The 15,074-nt window shown below is 36.8% G+C and overlaps 1 protein-coding gene across 9 annotated transcripts in view; it reads left to right on the forward strand.

The window, feature by feature from the left end:
* Window positions 1-11,443, forward strand: part of PPHLN1 (periphilin 1) — a 142,893-nt gene extending 131,450 nt beyond the window's left edge. For all 9 annotated transcript variants that reach the window (XM_015075946.3, XM_027035922.2, XM_015075943.3 and 6 more), the window contains one exon: window positions 8,915-11,443. In XM_015075946.3, coding sequence (XP_014931432.1) covers window positions 8,915-9,109 — 195 coding nt within the window. In that variant the 3' untranslated portion in view covers window positions 9,110-11,443. The remainder of the gene's footprint in view (window positions 1-8,914) is intronic.
* Window positions 11,444-15,074: the final 3,631 nt, after the last annotated feature.

A 15,074-nucleotide genomic window follows, 5' to 3' on the forward strand; every position in this document is an offset into this window, starting at 1 on the left:
CCAGGTCAGCACTTACCACTACATCTTTACCTTTTTTTTTTTTTTTCCATTTCTCAATCCTCTGTATTAACACTGCTTAGTACAGTTTTCTGTGTTGAGGGAAATTTTTTATATTCACACTGTCCAGTATGGTAGCCATTAGCATTTGAAATAGAACTAGGAACTGAGGAACTGAAATTTTTTATCTTACTAAACTATAAATAGATATGGCTAGTGGCTGCTGTATTGGACAGCACAGCTCTCTAATCTCCACCATGCCAGTAAACTGCTCTTGCAGCTAACCAGCCAGCCCCTTAGTTTCCCAGTCTAATCAGTCTGTGTTGTCAGCTGCTTTGATTTTTCTCTGACATTTGATTGATTACATCCTTCTTTTACAAATGTTTTTCTCGGCACCTGTGCTTTCACTCTCTTCTCGTGTTTAGTCTTCCGTGTTGTCTCTCCTTTGGCTGATATTGGTGCTTTTAATTTTTTCTAAGTTGATTTATTTTGAGAGAGAGAGCACGAGCATACGAGGGGCAGAGAGAGAGGGAGAAAGAGAGAATCCCAAACAGGCTCCTCACTGTCCGCACAGAGCCTGATGTGGGGCTCAAAGTCATGAACTGCGAGCTGAAACCAAGAGTTGGCCGCCTAATCACCTGAGTCACCCAGGCACCCTAATATCGGTGCTTTTAGATGTCTACTCTAGCTGTCTTTTGCTCTCAGAGCAGACTTTAGCTATTTATTCAACATGTACTGAATATCTACTTTAAAAAAAATTTTTTTTAACATCTGTTCATTTTTGAGAGACAGAGCATAAGCGAGGAAGAGGCAGAGAGAGAAGGAGACACAGAATGCGAAGCAGGCTCCAGGCTCTGAGCTGTCAGCACAGAGCCCGACGCAGGGCTCAATCCCACAAACTGTGAGATCATGACCTGAGCCAATCAGACACTTCAACCAACTACTGAGTCACTGAGGCACCCCACTGAATTATCTACTTTCTATCAGACATTGGAGCTAGAAAGAACTTACTCCTTATTTCAAGGAACTCCCATGGTCTTAGCTGGCATTAGTGCTAAAGATCTCTCCTCCCCCCACCCTTAGTCTTTCCTTCCCTGTCTTTCTCCATCCCTCCCTTTTTTCCTCCTCTGTTTTTTTCTCCTGAAGTCCAGACTCCACTTCTTGACAAGTGCCTCAATTACATACTAGATATTGAGCTTATCTCCCCTTCCCAATACCCTCTCTCTTGAAATAAGTAAAAGTTTTAAACCTTCCACTTATCTTTCTTCACATTATTATATCTGTATTGCTTCTTAATTACTGTAAAGCCTCTAATGTCACCTTTCTTTAGCATATCACATGACATTCATTGTCTAGGCTCTCACAAGCCCTTGATGTTGATAGCCATTATCTCTCCCTGATACATCCAAAGGATCCAATTCCTCCTTGTAGCTCTTTCCCCATTTGCTATTTGCCAATTTATAGGTTGAGGTCTAAACTTTTGGGAAAAAAAGCTCTTCATGATCTACTTTGAGAGTGAATACACTCACCACTCTAGCTATGCCAAGCCCATTGAATTTCCCCAAAATGATGTTTCCTTTTCCTCTTTCTGGTTTTCCTCGAGTGAACATCTCATGTTCAAAGAATCAGTACCATTTTCTAATACTCCCTTCTCTAGACAGAACAGATGTTTCTTCTCTTTCATCATCAGCATCTCTATATCTAACATAAATGCTTCCCATATAGTAGGCACACTATTCTGAGTGCTTTTTATTATTTCATTTAATCATTATAACTGCATACTCAGGTCTGTAGGTCCTGAAACTGAGACTGGACGAGGTGACTGTCCCCCTTTTTTTTCATTTGTGTGATTAAAAAAAACTTTAATAGACTTTATTTGTTATTTTAATAGACTTTATTTGTTATAGCAGTTTTAGGTATACATAAAAATTGTAAGAAAGCTCCCATATACTCCCTCGTTGAGCTTCCCTTCTCATTAGCATTTTGCATTTCTGTGATACTGGTTCACCAATCACAACTGTACCAATACATAATTATTAACTACAGTCCATAGTTTGCTTTAGTGATCACTCTTGTGTCATATAGTTCTTTGAATTTTGACAAATGAAAAATATATGATTTTATATACAATACACAGAATAGTTTCACCACCCTAAAGATGCTATGTACACCATTTATCCTCCTACTGCTTCCCCTTCTACCAACCATTGATCTTTATATTGTTCATATAGTTTTGCCAGCTTCCAAAATGTCATGTGGTAGGAATCAAGCATGGGGTAGCCTTTTAGACTGACTTCTTTCACTTAACAATAACCATTTAAGGTTCCTCTTTTTTGTGGCTTTATAGCTCATTTCTTTTTATCACCAAAATTTATTCTGGTGTATGAACGACTCGCAGTTTATCCATTCATCTACTGAAGGACATCTTGGATGCTTCCAGTTTTGGGGCAGTTATGCATAAGCTGGTGTAAACATTTGTATACAGGTTTCTGCATGGACACAGTCTCCAGTTCATTGGGGTATAACTAGGAGCACCATTGCTGGATCATATGCTTGGATTTTAAGTTTAGCTATGTAGGAAACCACTAAACTGTCTACCAGAGTAGCCTGTATCATTTTGCATTCCCACTAGCAATTAATGAGAGTTTCTGTTCCTTAACATTCTTACCAGAAGTTGGGGTCATCAGTGTTATGGATTGTAACCATTCTGATAAATGTGTAATGGTATCTCATCTCATTGTTTTAATTTTCAGTATACTAATGACATATGATATTGAACATCCTTTCATATGCCTCTTTTCCATCCAGATGTCTTGTTTGGTGACGTGTCTGTTCAGATCTTTTGCCCGTTTCTATTTTTTATATTAATTAATCTATTTGTTTATTTTTTATTTGAGAGAGAGAGAGAGAGCATGCACAAGTGGGGGAGAGAGGCAGAGGGAGGGAGGGAGAATCTCAAGCAGGCTCCACACTGAGCATGGAGCCCTACGTGGGGCTTGATCCCATGACGCTGGGATCATGACCTGAGCCAAAACCAAGAGTTAGACACTCAGCTAATTGAACCATCCCTTGATGTCCCCTTGACCATTTTTAAATCAAGTTGTTTGTTTTCTTATTTTTGAGTTTTAAGAGTTCTTTGTGTATTTTGGATACCAGTACTCTGTTAGATATTTGTTTTGCAAAGATTTTCTCCCAGTCTGTAGTTTGTTCATTCTCTTAATAGTGTCTTTCACAGAGCAGAAATTTTTAATTTTAATGAAATCCAGTGTAACGATTTTTTTTCTTGGAACACGCTTTTGGTGTCATCTAGATTTTTTTTCTTGTTATCTAGCTGAAGTACTAATAGTTTTGCATTTTACATTTAGCTCTATGATCCATTTTGAGTTAATTTTTTTGGAATATCTAAGATTTATATCTAGATTACCCATTTGTTTCAACACTATTTATTTAAGACTGTCCTTTCTCCATTGAATTGCCTTTGCTCCTTTGTGAAAGATTAGTTATATGTGTATGAGTCTATTTCAGGCTTTCTATTCTCTACCATTGATCTATTTGTCTTCTTTTGATAATGCCTTACAGTTGAGATTACTATGATTTTATAGTAAGACTTAAAGTCATCTTGATCACTGTGACTTTATACTAAGTGTCAGTCCTCTGACTTTGTTATTTTTCATCCACACTGTGTTAACTATTCTGGGTCTTTTGCTTTTCCATATAAACTTTAGAGTCAGTTTGTCATTATCCTCAAAATTACTTGCTGGGATTTCTATAGCGACTATGCTGAATTTACAGATCAAGCTGGGAAGTGCTGATATCATAACAATATTGAGTCTTCCAATCCATGATCTTAGAATATATCTGTTTATATCTTTTTTGTTTTTATTTAATCAGTGTTTTGTAGTTTTCCTCGTATAGATCTTGTACATATTTTGTTAAATTTATACTTTGTGTGTGTACATGTGTTTGCATGTGCTGTTTTTAATTGCAAATTTTAATAGTTCATTGCTGGTATATAGGAAAGCAGTAGACTTTTGTATGTAAACTTTGAATCTCGTGACCTTGCTATAAGCACTTAGTAGTTCCAATAGGTTTTTCGTCAGTTTGGGGACCTTATAGACAATCATATCATCTGTGAATGCAGTTTTATTTCTCTTTCTCTTGGTATACTTTTCATTTCCTTTTCTTGTCTTATTACATTAACTAGGATTTCCAGTACAATGTTGAATAGGAATGATAAAAGGGGACATCCTTGTCTTGTTCCTTATTAAAGAAAGCATTCACTTTTTCACTTTGTAATGTTAGCTTTAGGGTTTTGTAGATTTTCTGTATTAAGTTTTATAGATATTTATTTTTTTTAGTGTGCAAACAGTTTTTGTCACAAATGAATTTGCAATGGATTTTGTCAAATGCCTTTTCTGCATGTATTCTGATCCTGTGATTTTTCTTTTCTAGTTTATTGATGTGATGGATTGCATTAATTCACTTTCAGATGTTGAACAAGTCTTACATGCCTGTAATAAATTTCATTTGGTTGTGGTGCATAATTATTTTTATATATTCTTGGATTTGCTAATATCGTATTAAGGATTTTTTTTTCCTTTGTATCTATGTTCTTGAGAGACTGGTTTGTAATTCTCCTTTGTTGTAATGTCTTTGTCTGGTTTTGGTTGGTAGAGAATTGGTATCATTTCTTCCGTAAGTGTTTAGTAGAATTCACCAGTGAAACCATCTCATCCTAGTGCTTTCTGTTTTGTAAGCTTAATTGCTAATTAAATTTTTTTATAGATGTAAGCTTGTTTGAATTATCTGTATCTCCTTGTTTGAGTGTTGGTAGACTGTGTCTTTCAAGAGATTGGTCCATTTCATCTAAGTTAACAAATTAGTGGGCATAGAGTTATTCATAATATTCCTTGATTATCCTTTTAACGTCCAGGAGATCAATCTGTAGTGATGACTCATGTTTCAATTTTGATATTAATAAGTTTTGTCTTTTCTTTTTTCTTGGTTAGCCTGACTGGAGATTTATCAATTTGATTTTTTCCAAGAACCAGCTTTTGGTTTCATTCAGTTTTCTATTTTATTGTTTTCACCTTCATGGATTTCTGCTAGAACAGAATTTGGAATTTTTATTCTCTTTGCTTAATTCCCTCTTCTTTTTTTTAGTTTCCTAGCTTAGATTATTACTTTTGTATCTTTCATCTTTTCTAAATATATTTAATGCTGTAAATTTCCAAGTACTGTTTTTGCTGCATCTCACAAACTTTGATAAGTTGTATTTTCATTGAGTTCAAAATATGTTATAATTTCTCTTGAGACTTCTTTGATCCATGTGATTTTAGAAGTATGTTTAATCTCCAGATGTTTGGGGATTTTCTAGCTACTTTCTGTTGATTTCTAATTTAATTTTATTGTGATCTAAAAGCATACTTGGTATGATTTCTGTTCTTTAAAATCTGTTAAGGTATGTTTTATGGCCCAGAATCTGGTCTGTCCTGGTGAATGTTTCATGTAAGCTTGAGAAGAATGTGTAATGTATAAAATGGGTTTCACCAGGAGCCAATCAAGGTATCTGCAGGGCTGCACTTCCTCTGGAGTCTCTTGGGGAGACTCTTGTTTCTTTGCTGGTAAAGACCAGTAAGTGGCTAGAGGCTGCTTGCATTCCTGGACTGATAGCTCCTTCTCCCATCTTTAAAATGCATCACTCAACCTTTGTTTATGTGGTAACATTTCCTCTCTTTCTCTGATTCTTCTTCATTCCTTTTTAAAGGACTCCAAGTGATTACATTTTGCACACCTGGATAATCCAGGATAATCTCCCTATCCAAAAGTTGTAACATAATCCTATCTGCAAAAATATCCTCCTGTGGCTGGCTAGTGGCTACTGTGTTAGATAGCACAACTCTGTAATTTTTACCATTCCACCAAAGTGCTCTTAGAGAACTTGAATACAAATGATAAAGATGGTTTGTCTGAAATGAAAATTCTCCTAACAATTTATATTGACTTAATTTTTGGTTTCTCTCTTTGTGGACACAAAGGTAAGGACTAAATGATAATACATTTTAGGGAGTTTTATGTCATTATGAGCAATTACAGATAGAACAAACCTGCTAGATACTATTCTTCCAGTCACTGGACAGCGTAGTTAATAGTAAAAAGCCTTGGTAGTTTTATTTTGTCATATTCCTTTACTCCTAGGAATACGTTGTAAGAATTTAACTATTATCACAGGCCACTATAATAAAGTACTGTGAGAAACCGCATTTGGGTAGTGTTTTCATCACCCTGGCAAATTTAACTGCATTTCTATGTAGTTTATGTAAACCCCACCCATACTTTAACCTGCTTCCCATTTCAATGAGGTTCAATCAGGGGAAAAAGCAACAACAAAAAAATCTTCCTGTGTGGCCTGTAGATATCAGATTTGAAGATTATTAATGCATTTCCAGCTAGGGACCATAAGCAAACAAACTCTCCTACAGATAACTACACCCTTCCTGTTTGGGATTGAGTTTACTGTGGAACAGATTTCGGAAATAGGTTTCTGACAGTTGTGAATTTTATTTATAAAATGTTGGAGGGTGAGGCTCTTCCTTTAACAAAAAACTAATTATTTCCTGTCCAATATCCAACCAGTACATTTTAAACAGTCTTTTAGAAAATTTCCCCTTTCATAGAGAATTATGTTGCTTTGGGCAGTTCTGGTTGTTCTCGTCAGCTAACGTACAAAAATTTGCCTGTTTCAATGAATAATTCAAAAAGGACTTACAATTAAAAAAGAAAATAGTCTTTAAATGCTTGTATTATCTTGTCTCCAGAGTGACAGTAGTTTACAGTTTAAATAAATGCATAAACACATTTTAATGTGTTTTTATCTTTGATATGCAAATGTGTAGCATATTTATGTTCAGTAAATATACTAAATGAAGAGTTACAGTTTAGGTAAAATGGATTTACATTAAAGAATCTGCAGGTTAATTCAGTGTAACATTATCCTCATCTACTACATCTGTTATAAAGAAGCCTGTAAAATTTAGGCCACCCACAAAGTGGTCTGCTGAGGCCTGTGGTTGATGTTAGAATGCTGTTATTATGTGGGCTGACTGGTTTGGTAAGGAATTTACCTCCACTAAGACTGAAACATCATGGTTCTGACTTTCCCCCATGGGGACTGCATTGGCTTGACTTCGGTACTATGTGTTTGTTAAACCAGCCAGAGTGCTCTATTGCCTTGCCATCACATATAGTATCATGTGAATGGTGTACTGTTCTCTCAGTTGGTTTGTTAGAGTAGTAATATCAATTCCGGGCCACATAAACCTTAGGATAAACTGGAATAAATGGTTGTTTAGATAGCTGAATTAAATTTAATGGCTACTATGAGTATATTTCATCACTATTTAGAAAAACATGCGTGTTGGGGGGCTGTTCTGTGTTCATTGAAGAACTTATTCTTTTAATTTCCTTGGGGCTTGTGGAATGGTTTTAAGAGCAAGGAAATGAATTTAGTATAATTCAGCAACCTGGCACTAAGTCAGAATTAAATATTCTTCTTTAAATAGCTATTTTTAAGGGGAAAAATATTTCAGACATTTAAAATATAATAACAGCAACTACCACAACAACTAGTAGTGATCATTGGAGGAATAAAAACGCATAAGCCAAATGTCTCAAATCACTTCTTTCTAAAGTTTTTCAAAATGAAAAAAAAAATCCTTTTGCAGAGAATAAACATGATATATTGATTATTTTTGTTAAATTTAGAAAAATTAAAATTCATGTAACAGTTCTTTTAAATCAGATAATTTGTATTTCACTTAGTTTTCATGGATACTTAATTGTAATTTTTCTTTAAATACATGAATTACATAGTATGGAAAATAGCAAAGAAATCTAAATTGCATTTTGTGACTACAAATTAAGGAAATGATATTTACTGGGGAGAATACTTAGCAATTTTTGGACAAGGAAAAATATCTCATTGTCACTGGAAAGGATTATATGTACATACTGAAGTAAAAAATACATATTGAGGTAGAAAATTTATATGCATGTATACACATGTGTATATATATATATATGTGTGTGTTTATATATACATACACATGTATACATATGCATGAACTTGTGTGTTTAACATTGTTTTGATCTTAACTCTGCCTTGGTGACTTTGTGGTTAAATAGAACTTGCAAAGGTCTTTTTGTTTTTGTTTTTTTACTTTTTTTAAAGTTTATTTTGAGAGAGAGAGAGAGAGAGAGAGAGAGAGAGAGAGAATGGGGGAGGGGCAGAGAGGGCGTGGGCGGGGGACAGAGGATCCAAAGTGGGCTTTGTGCTTCCCCAGAGAGGCCAGTGTGGAGCTCCAACTTACCACCAGTGAGATCATGACCTGAGCTGAAGTTGGACGTTTAACCAACTGAGCCACCCTGGCACCCTGAAAAGTTTTTTCAAATAGATACTTTTTGTCTTTTTTTGTTTGTTTGTTGTTTCGTCTTTTTGTTTGTTTGTTGTTTGTTGTTGAATTTGTTATCTGGTCATGATTCAAACAAATAATCCAAAGTTAGGGCTCAGAAACTTTTTTCTTCCAAACAAGCAAATGAGTGAAGCCATGAATGTGCCTTACCTAGCAAGCCTTTGTTCTTTGATGTCATTTTAGTGTACTGCCTGATGCTGACAAATGCCATGCCTAACTTCTATAGTCAGTGACGTGGTATATCAATGTTTTTCTACTCATTATCTGCAAATCTCAGAAGTTTACATAGCATCTGACAGTAGTAACTACTCAAGGGTGAGGAAGGTTCAATTATATTGTGTCTCCCTTTATGAATTTAGCATCGTAATTCTGCAAACTGCATTAGCTCAATGTTGGGCTAATTATTTTTACTTTTAGCTAACCACAATGTATTTTCACCTTTCTAGGTTTACCGACAAGACTGTGAAACTTTCGGGATGGTTGTGAAAATGCTGATTGAAAAAGATCCTTCATTAGAAAAGTCTATACAGTTTGCATTGAGACAGAATTTACATGAAATAGGTGAGAGGTGTGTTGAGGAACTCAAACATTTCATTGCAGAGTATGACACCTCTAGTCAAGATTTTGGAGAGCCTTTTTAGAAAATTGCTCAGGCAAAAAAATGTTTCTAGATTTTTTTTTTTTTTTTGGATTGTGTAAATCCTTAATATATAGAATTTTTGTGATGAAGAGAAATACTTTATGATAGTCGACCACATTTCCGATATCAAATAAACATCTAAAATAGTTTAAGATATTTTAATTAGAATTTTTTAAATCCACATGTAGAGCCTCCTAATCCATACTTACCTTTTATCCCCCTAAAATGATGGGTCAGTTAATTTTTCAAGCTTTGAAAAAGCAGTGTTGGAGAACAGCTCATGTTCTGTAGTCTTCGGTATGCGATCATTTGTTTTGGTCACATAGTGTAATTTATAGGTTAGAGATCATTCCACTTAAACATTAATAGTCTTTTTGCATTTCATAGTCAGTGATACCATGTGAAAATGTTAGAATTCTGAGTTGTGATTTTATTGACTTGTTGCTTGCTTGTTTTAGGCTTTGTAACTTTTAATATGTTCAAGTATACTGTCCAAATAAACTGAATACTCCAGTATTTTACAGAATATTTGCTTTAAGATTAATTCCCATTATGATAAAATAGAGCACTTAAATCTTAAAAAGACCTCATAGTAAAATCCTGTTTTCCAAGTAAATCAACTCAATGTCTTCTATTAAAATAATCCTGAAACTCCTGACCAGTCTCACAGATGTCTGAGTCTTAAACAATATCATATGTAAAACTAAGAGAAGGGGCAATTTGAGATGAAAGATGAGAGCTATTTTCAAGTTGAGAATTCTTTAAAAACTTCTAATTGAGAGGCATTCACTTTCCAATGTCCCCTCTGTAAAGAGAGCTTTCATACTATTTTTACTTTCTGATTTTATACTCTAATAAACTTTTGCCTGCTGCTCTAAATAAATAAATAAATACTTATCATTGAAATAGAAAAATTTCGAATATGATGAAGTAGTGGAATTTCATTTTTTTCCCAGGCCCATATTTCCCATCTCAAGAAAAGGTCATTGATACCATATCCACGATCAAACCATTTACCGATTCCTTTGTTAATCACATTATGCCTTTATTTATATCTGTTTGTAGTTGTAACAAGATCTTTGTTGTGTTGCCCTTTTTAGGGATTGTTAGCCCTCAAAAGTGTTCTTTAAAGAAACAAAGCAGAGTAGGCAGTAAGCCCAGCACAACTACCCCTCACCAAACAGTCTATGTAAACATTTCTCCATGAGTGAGCCATCCAAATCACGGGTTACTTAAAAATCTAACTGGGACCATTAGGATATTCCACTCATTTCCTGATCACTTCCAGCTGCCCAGTGGCATTTAGCCAAAATATGTATTTCTGTGGCATTAGGAAACCTTAAAAATCATGCTTGTTATTACTACCCAGTTTCATTATCCTCCCATCCCTCTTTCCATTTCCATTCTCTTCTCACTTGAATTCTGGCATTATCTTTAGTGGCTTATATTGATATTATCTAAAGAGCTACCCCAGAGTAGATAAAAATTACATTAAAAGTGGAATCAGCAGTACAAATAATTTTGGTGGATCCTATATGGGTGCCTCAAAATATGTATTGTCTCATTCCACAAATGTAAAAACTAATTGAACATAATTATTTTTCTTAAATTTCCTATATGAGACTGCCTTGAACTCTTACTTTTGCCATTTAGATGTACATAAGCTAAAACTAAACCCTACATATCACCTCTGGTATTCTTTCCTAATTACGAACAGTGATTTTGTTACCCACTTTAGAAAGAAAAGACTAAGAAAGTACTGATCTTGGTTCTCCCCTACCCCCATGTTTTTCTTTTCCTTAAATATTCTAAGTCCAGGATTCAATTTCTTTAGTCAAGATGTTTCATGTTTAAAAATAAAAGTTAAGAAACTACCATCAAGGCAAATGAGTTGTTCATTCTGTTGAAATTCTTTAAACTAGAAATTCATTAAGCTAGAGGTTTTGCTTACAGATGCATTTAATTGTAGGTTCAACAGATAATTTCTTCTTCTCTCCTTTCCCCAAATTATATTCAACATTTAAAGCTCTTTATAGCTTGCCATCAACGTTATTCTGGTAGGCTTGTCAGTGTTAATTCTGTTTGTTTTTGACAGCTTTTTAAAGTCCAGTTTTAGGATAGTTGAATTCAGATGTGTACGAGAGTGTGTATTTTACAAAATGTTCTTGATTAATTTGTTTGTAAAGTATCCATTGTTTTTGAGTATGCCCAGCTGATATGATAAAATTTTCATTGTCTTACCATAAAGCCTTGATGATCAACAGGGAGAAAGCAGATAGTGTGAAGCTTTTTGTGAATTTTAAAAGTGCAAAATAAAGCAACCAGGTTTAAATAATTGGATTGTCTTTTTTTTTCTCTTTAACAGGCTTAAAGTATTTTCCTGAAATGTAGATTTTTATTACTCCCTACTGCAAGATTATTCAATGTTCAGTTCACCCACTCAGCAGCAGGATGGAAGAATTGAGAAATTATTAACTTTGGTGACTTAAGGAGTGTTGATATCTGAGCAAGCAGTTAAATGAGATAAGATTGAACACACAGAAGTGCTCAGTAATTGTGTAATTATGAATCTGCGTTTCAGGGAATTGTAGGATTAAAATCTTAACCTTTTTATGGAACCTCTGGAGGAACCGTGTCTTTGGGACCTGGTTCCTAGCACAGTTTGGAATGTTGTAGTTACTTGTATTCCTTGACACTTCACAAAAGAAGTGACATTTGACCATAGGTCTTGGAGAAATAGGACTTATTCAGGCAAAAAAGGGGAAGTAATAGAAGTCTAGGAAGAGGAGAATGGTACAGGGAAAGATGGAAGCCTGTATGACTGAAGCCGGTTGGGAAAGATGTTAGGGGACAAATTTAGGAAAAGATTGGTTAACAGAATGATTTTGAATGTTTTTAGCTTTATCCTTTTTCTTCTACTCATTCAAGAATGACATTTGAAAATACTCTCTTTGAAGATATTACCTTTGTATTTATTCTTGCCCAAAACACTAATTTCCCACAGCCTCTCAGCCGCTTACCAACTCTGAGCCAGTTTATAGATCCAGAACACCTCGAAGAAAGGGCAGGCCAGCTCCCCTTCAGAAAGGATTCTGCTTGCACCCCAGACATTGTATAGTGGTTTCAGCTTCATTTCAGAGTTTCCTGCAAGGGACCCTAAACTCCAAAGAAGGCTCTGACAATTCTTTGGTGACAACTTTGGAGACTGTATTCAGTGTCGAGGGCATCCAGCCACCCAGGTGGCTTGACAGCTGTAATGCTCAGGTTGGCACACTCTGCTTGCCAGATGAGGGTTTGTGGGTTATGCATAGTACGTTTACCGTCTCCTTCCTGCATTTTCTCTTGAGAGCACTGATGTTCAATTCAGTGAAAAAGGTGGGGGAGTGGGAGGAGGAAGGAAGACTAGTAATAGTAACTAAGGCAGTTAGCAGAATCTTTTCTCCCCCTTTTCATGTAATGGAGTTGAAATTGAGTCACATGACTGCTAATTAGGATTTTATTTGCTGTGTTCCCCCTTGCAGTTAGGTGTAATCAAGTGACTGAGTCCATTCCTATGGAATTTGAGTGGAAGTACCTCTTCTTCTGGGCTGGGACCCTTAGGACAGTGGATGTGCTCCTTTGTAGTCTCTCTCTATTCCTTCCCAAAGTAGTAGCAATAGCAACTCAGCCTTGATTTGCTGCAGAGCCACAAGATGGAAGGAACTTGGATCCCTACATGACCACATGGAGTACTGAACTGTCGGGTGAAAGAGGAATAAACGTGTTCACTGTTTAAGCCACATTATTGGTTTTTTGTTAGCAGCTTACCTTTGGTTCAAATTAATGCAAATGGTATTTCAGAGTTAGCTTCACTGAAGTTGGTTCTCAGCAGGCTGTACTAGTCCTGCCTTTCCATTGTAATAATTGATCTTGGGGTAATGGGGACTGAGTATATAAAAGGCTTTGCCAAGGGGCGCCTGGCTGGCTCAGTCTGTGAGGCATCTGACTCTGGATCTTGGGGTTGTGAGTTTGAGCCTCACATTGGGTATGCAATTAAAAATTAAACATATGATACAATGAAAAATACAATGAAAAAAAAAAGGCCAGTCCACTGAGTTAATTCCAAGTTGTATTTAAAATCTCACTTGATGACAAATATCAATAAAGCCTGATGCACATTTGTATAGTGGTAGAGACAGCCCGATAATATATAGCACATTGTTTTTTGAGCTCTGTTCCACAGACTAATAGTGTGCTAATGTTAGACCATTATCACTGAAATTATATAAGGCTTAAAGTTTTTTTTCATTTTTTTGTGTGTGAATGAAAATGTAGAAGTTTACTGAAATATAAACATTTGAGAACATATCAAATAGGAAAAAACCACAACATACACAGACACTTGCTGCAAGAGGACGTGTGAGGTATGTTACCACCGCCTAGGCTACCCATGTGTTAGCACATTTTTCCTGATTGGAATCCATGTAAGGTGGGAAGGGGACAGAGCTGCCCTGGCTGACTGGCCATACAGCCTGCAGGTCTGCACCTTCAGTGAAAGCCCCTCTTGGCCCAGTTCCTGGGGGCACCTGCTGGCACCCCTACTCTTGGGTAGAAAGGCGGAGACCCTGCTGTTTTCCTTGAGGGTAGGGAGGGCTCACTGTGTGGGTAAGGCTGGACAAGCTGCCTGGGGAAAGGGAGAGGATCCAGTGACCAGAAAGTGTGCTGTCCCTTCATCCTCCAAGTGGGAAGAGTCCATCCTTTGTGATCAAACCCCTGAGAAAGACACACTGGCCAAACGTCTGCAGTACCTTTAAGTGAGCCCAGCACGGCCAACTGGGTTCCTCTCTGTCACCATATCCCAGGTGCCCTCCTCTGCCAACAGCCTGTGCTTGCCTGGTGGGGAAGGCGGAGAAGGCTTCTGAGGCTGAAAAGGGTCAGCCCCCAGTGGATGAGAAAGTGTGTGTGCATTGTGTGTTGTGGGGGGCCATGGGAGGGGAGAGAAAACGCAGTCCAGCAGAGCTGTAGCTTACCAGGCCGAGGTATCTGTTCTGTGCTAGCTTTTAATTTCCTCCCCTTTCCTTTCCTTTTCTGCATTAGCAGTTTGAGGGCTCCCACCGGCATGGCCTCCCACCACCACAGCATGACGACACCCTCGTGGTGGTGGTCTGTGAACACTGCAGGGCATACTCATTTGAGAGGTGAGCCTTGTGTAAGAATCACATTTTCTTTATGACATAGGAGCAGCCTGCTCCCCCTGCTGAGGGTCCAAGAGGAGAGACGGAGCTCCCTCATCTCCTGTCCCCTGGAGTGGCTTGACCTCTGCAAGGCCCATGGCCTCCATGGCCCGTCCCTGTCCTGAAGTGGGGAGACCTGCCCACACCTTGGTAAGCTGGCTTGGTAAGCTAAGGGTATGGGACTAGCCCTGCTTTGGCAGAAATTTCCTATTCTTTTAAACTTTGTATTCTACTTCTTTAGAGTAGAATATAGTGTACCATATTGGATGTCGGTTAAAATATATCTCAGGTTTAATATATCAAATACTTCATAGGATTCTGAGAAGCACCATAGTGTTCAGTTATTTCACTATCTGAATAAGGTTAGAACCACCACCCGTCTAGTGTTTTTGATTTATACTTACACTTGCACATATAATAAGCCAGTGAAGATTTTATTCTCATTTTACAATCAAGGGCAGGAGAAGTTATAAGTTGCCCAAGGTCATATAGCTGGAAGTGGCAGAGTTTTACCCAAATCCTTCAACTCTGGAGTCGGTGTTCTTGGAAGAAATGAAAGGTTTGGTGATCATTTGGAAGTAGGTTCACATCCTGACTCTAGCACACACTGGCTGTTTGATGTATGTGCAGTTAATACGTAATGTAATGAGTGAGGCAGAAAAATAACTTTTTAAAAAACTTGAGAATATTCAAATCCTAGTTCAGTAGATTTTTGGTTTCCATTTTATCCTCAGTTGCTACTACCTTCCATAT

This window comes from Acinonyx jubatus, chromosome B4 (genome assembly GCF_027475565.1).
Source record: "Acinonyx jubatus isolate Ajub_Pintada_27869175 chromosome B4, VMU_Ajub_asm_v1.0, whole genome shotgun sequence".
NCBI lineage: Eukaryota > Metazoa > Chordata > Mammalia > Carnivora > Felidae > Acinonyx > Acinonyx jubatus.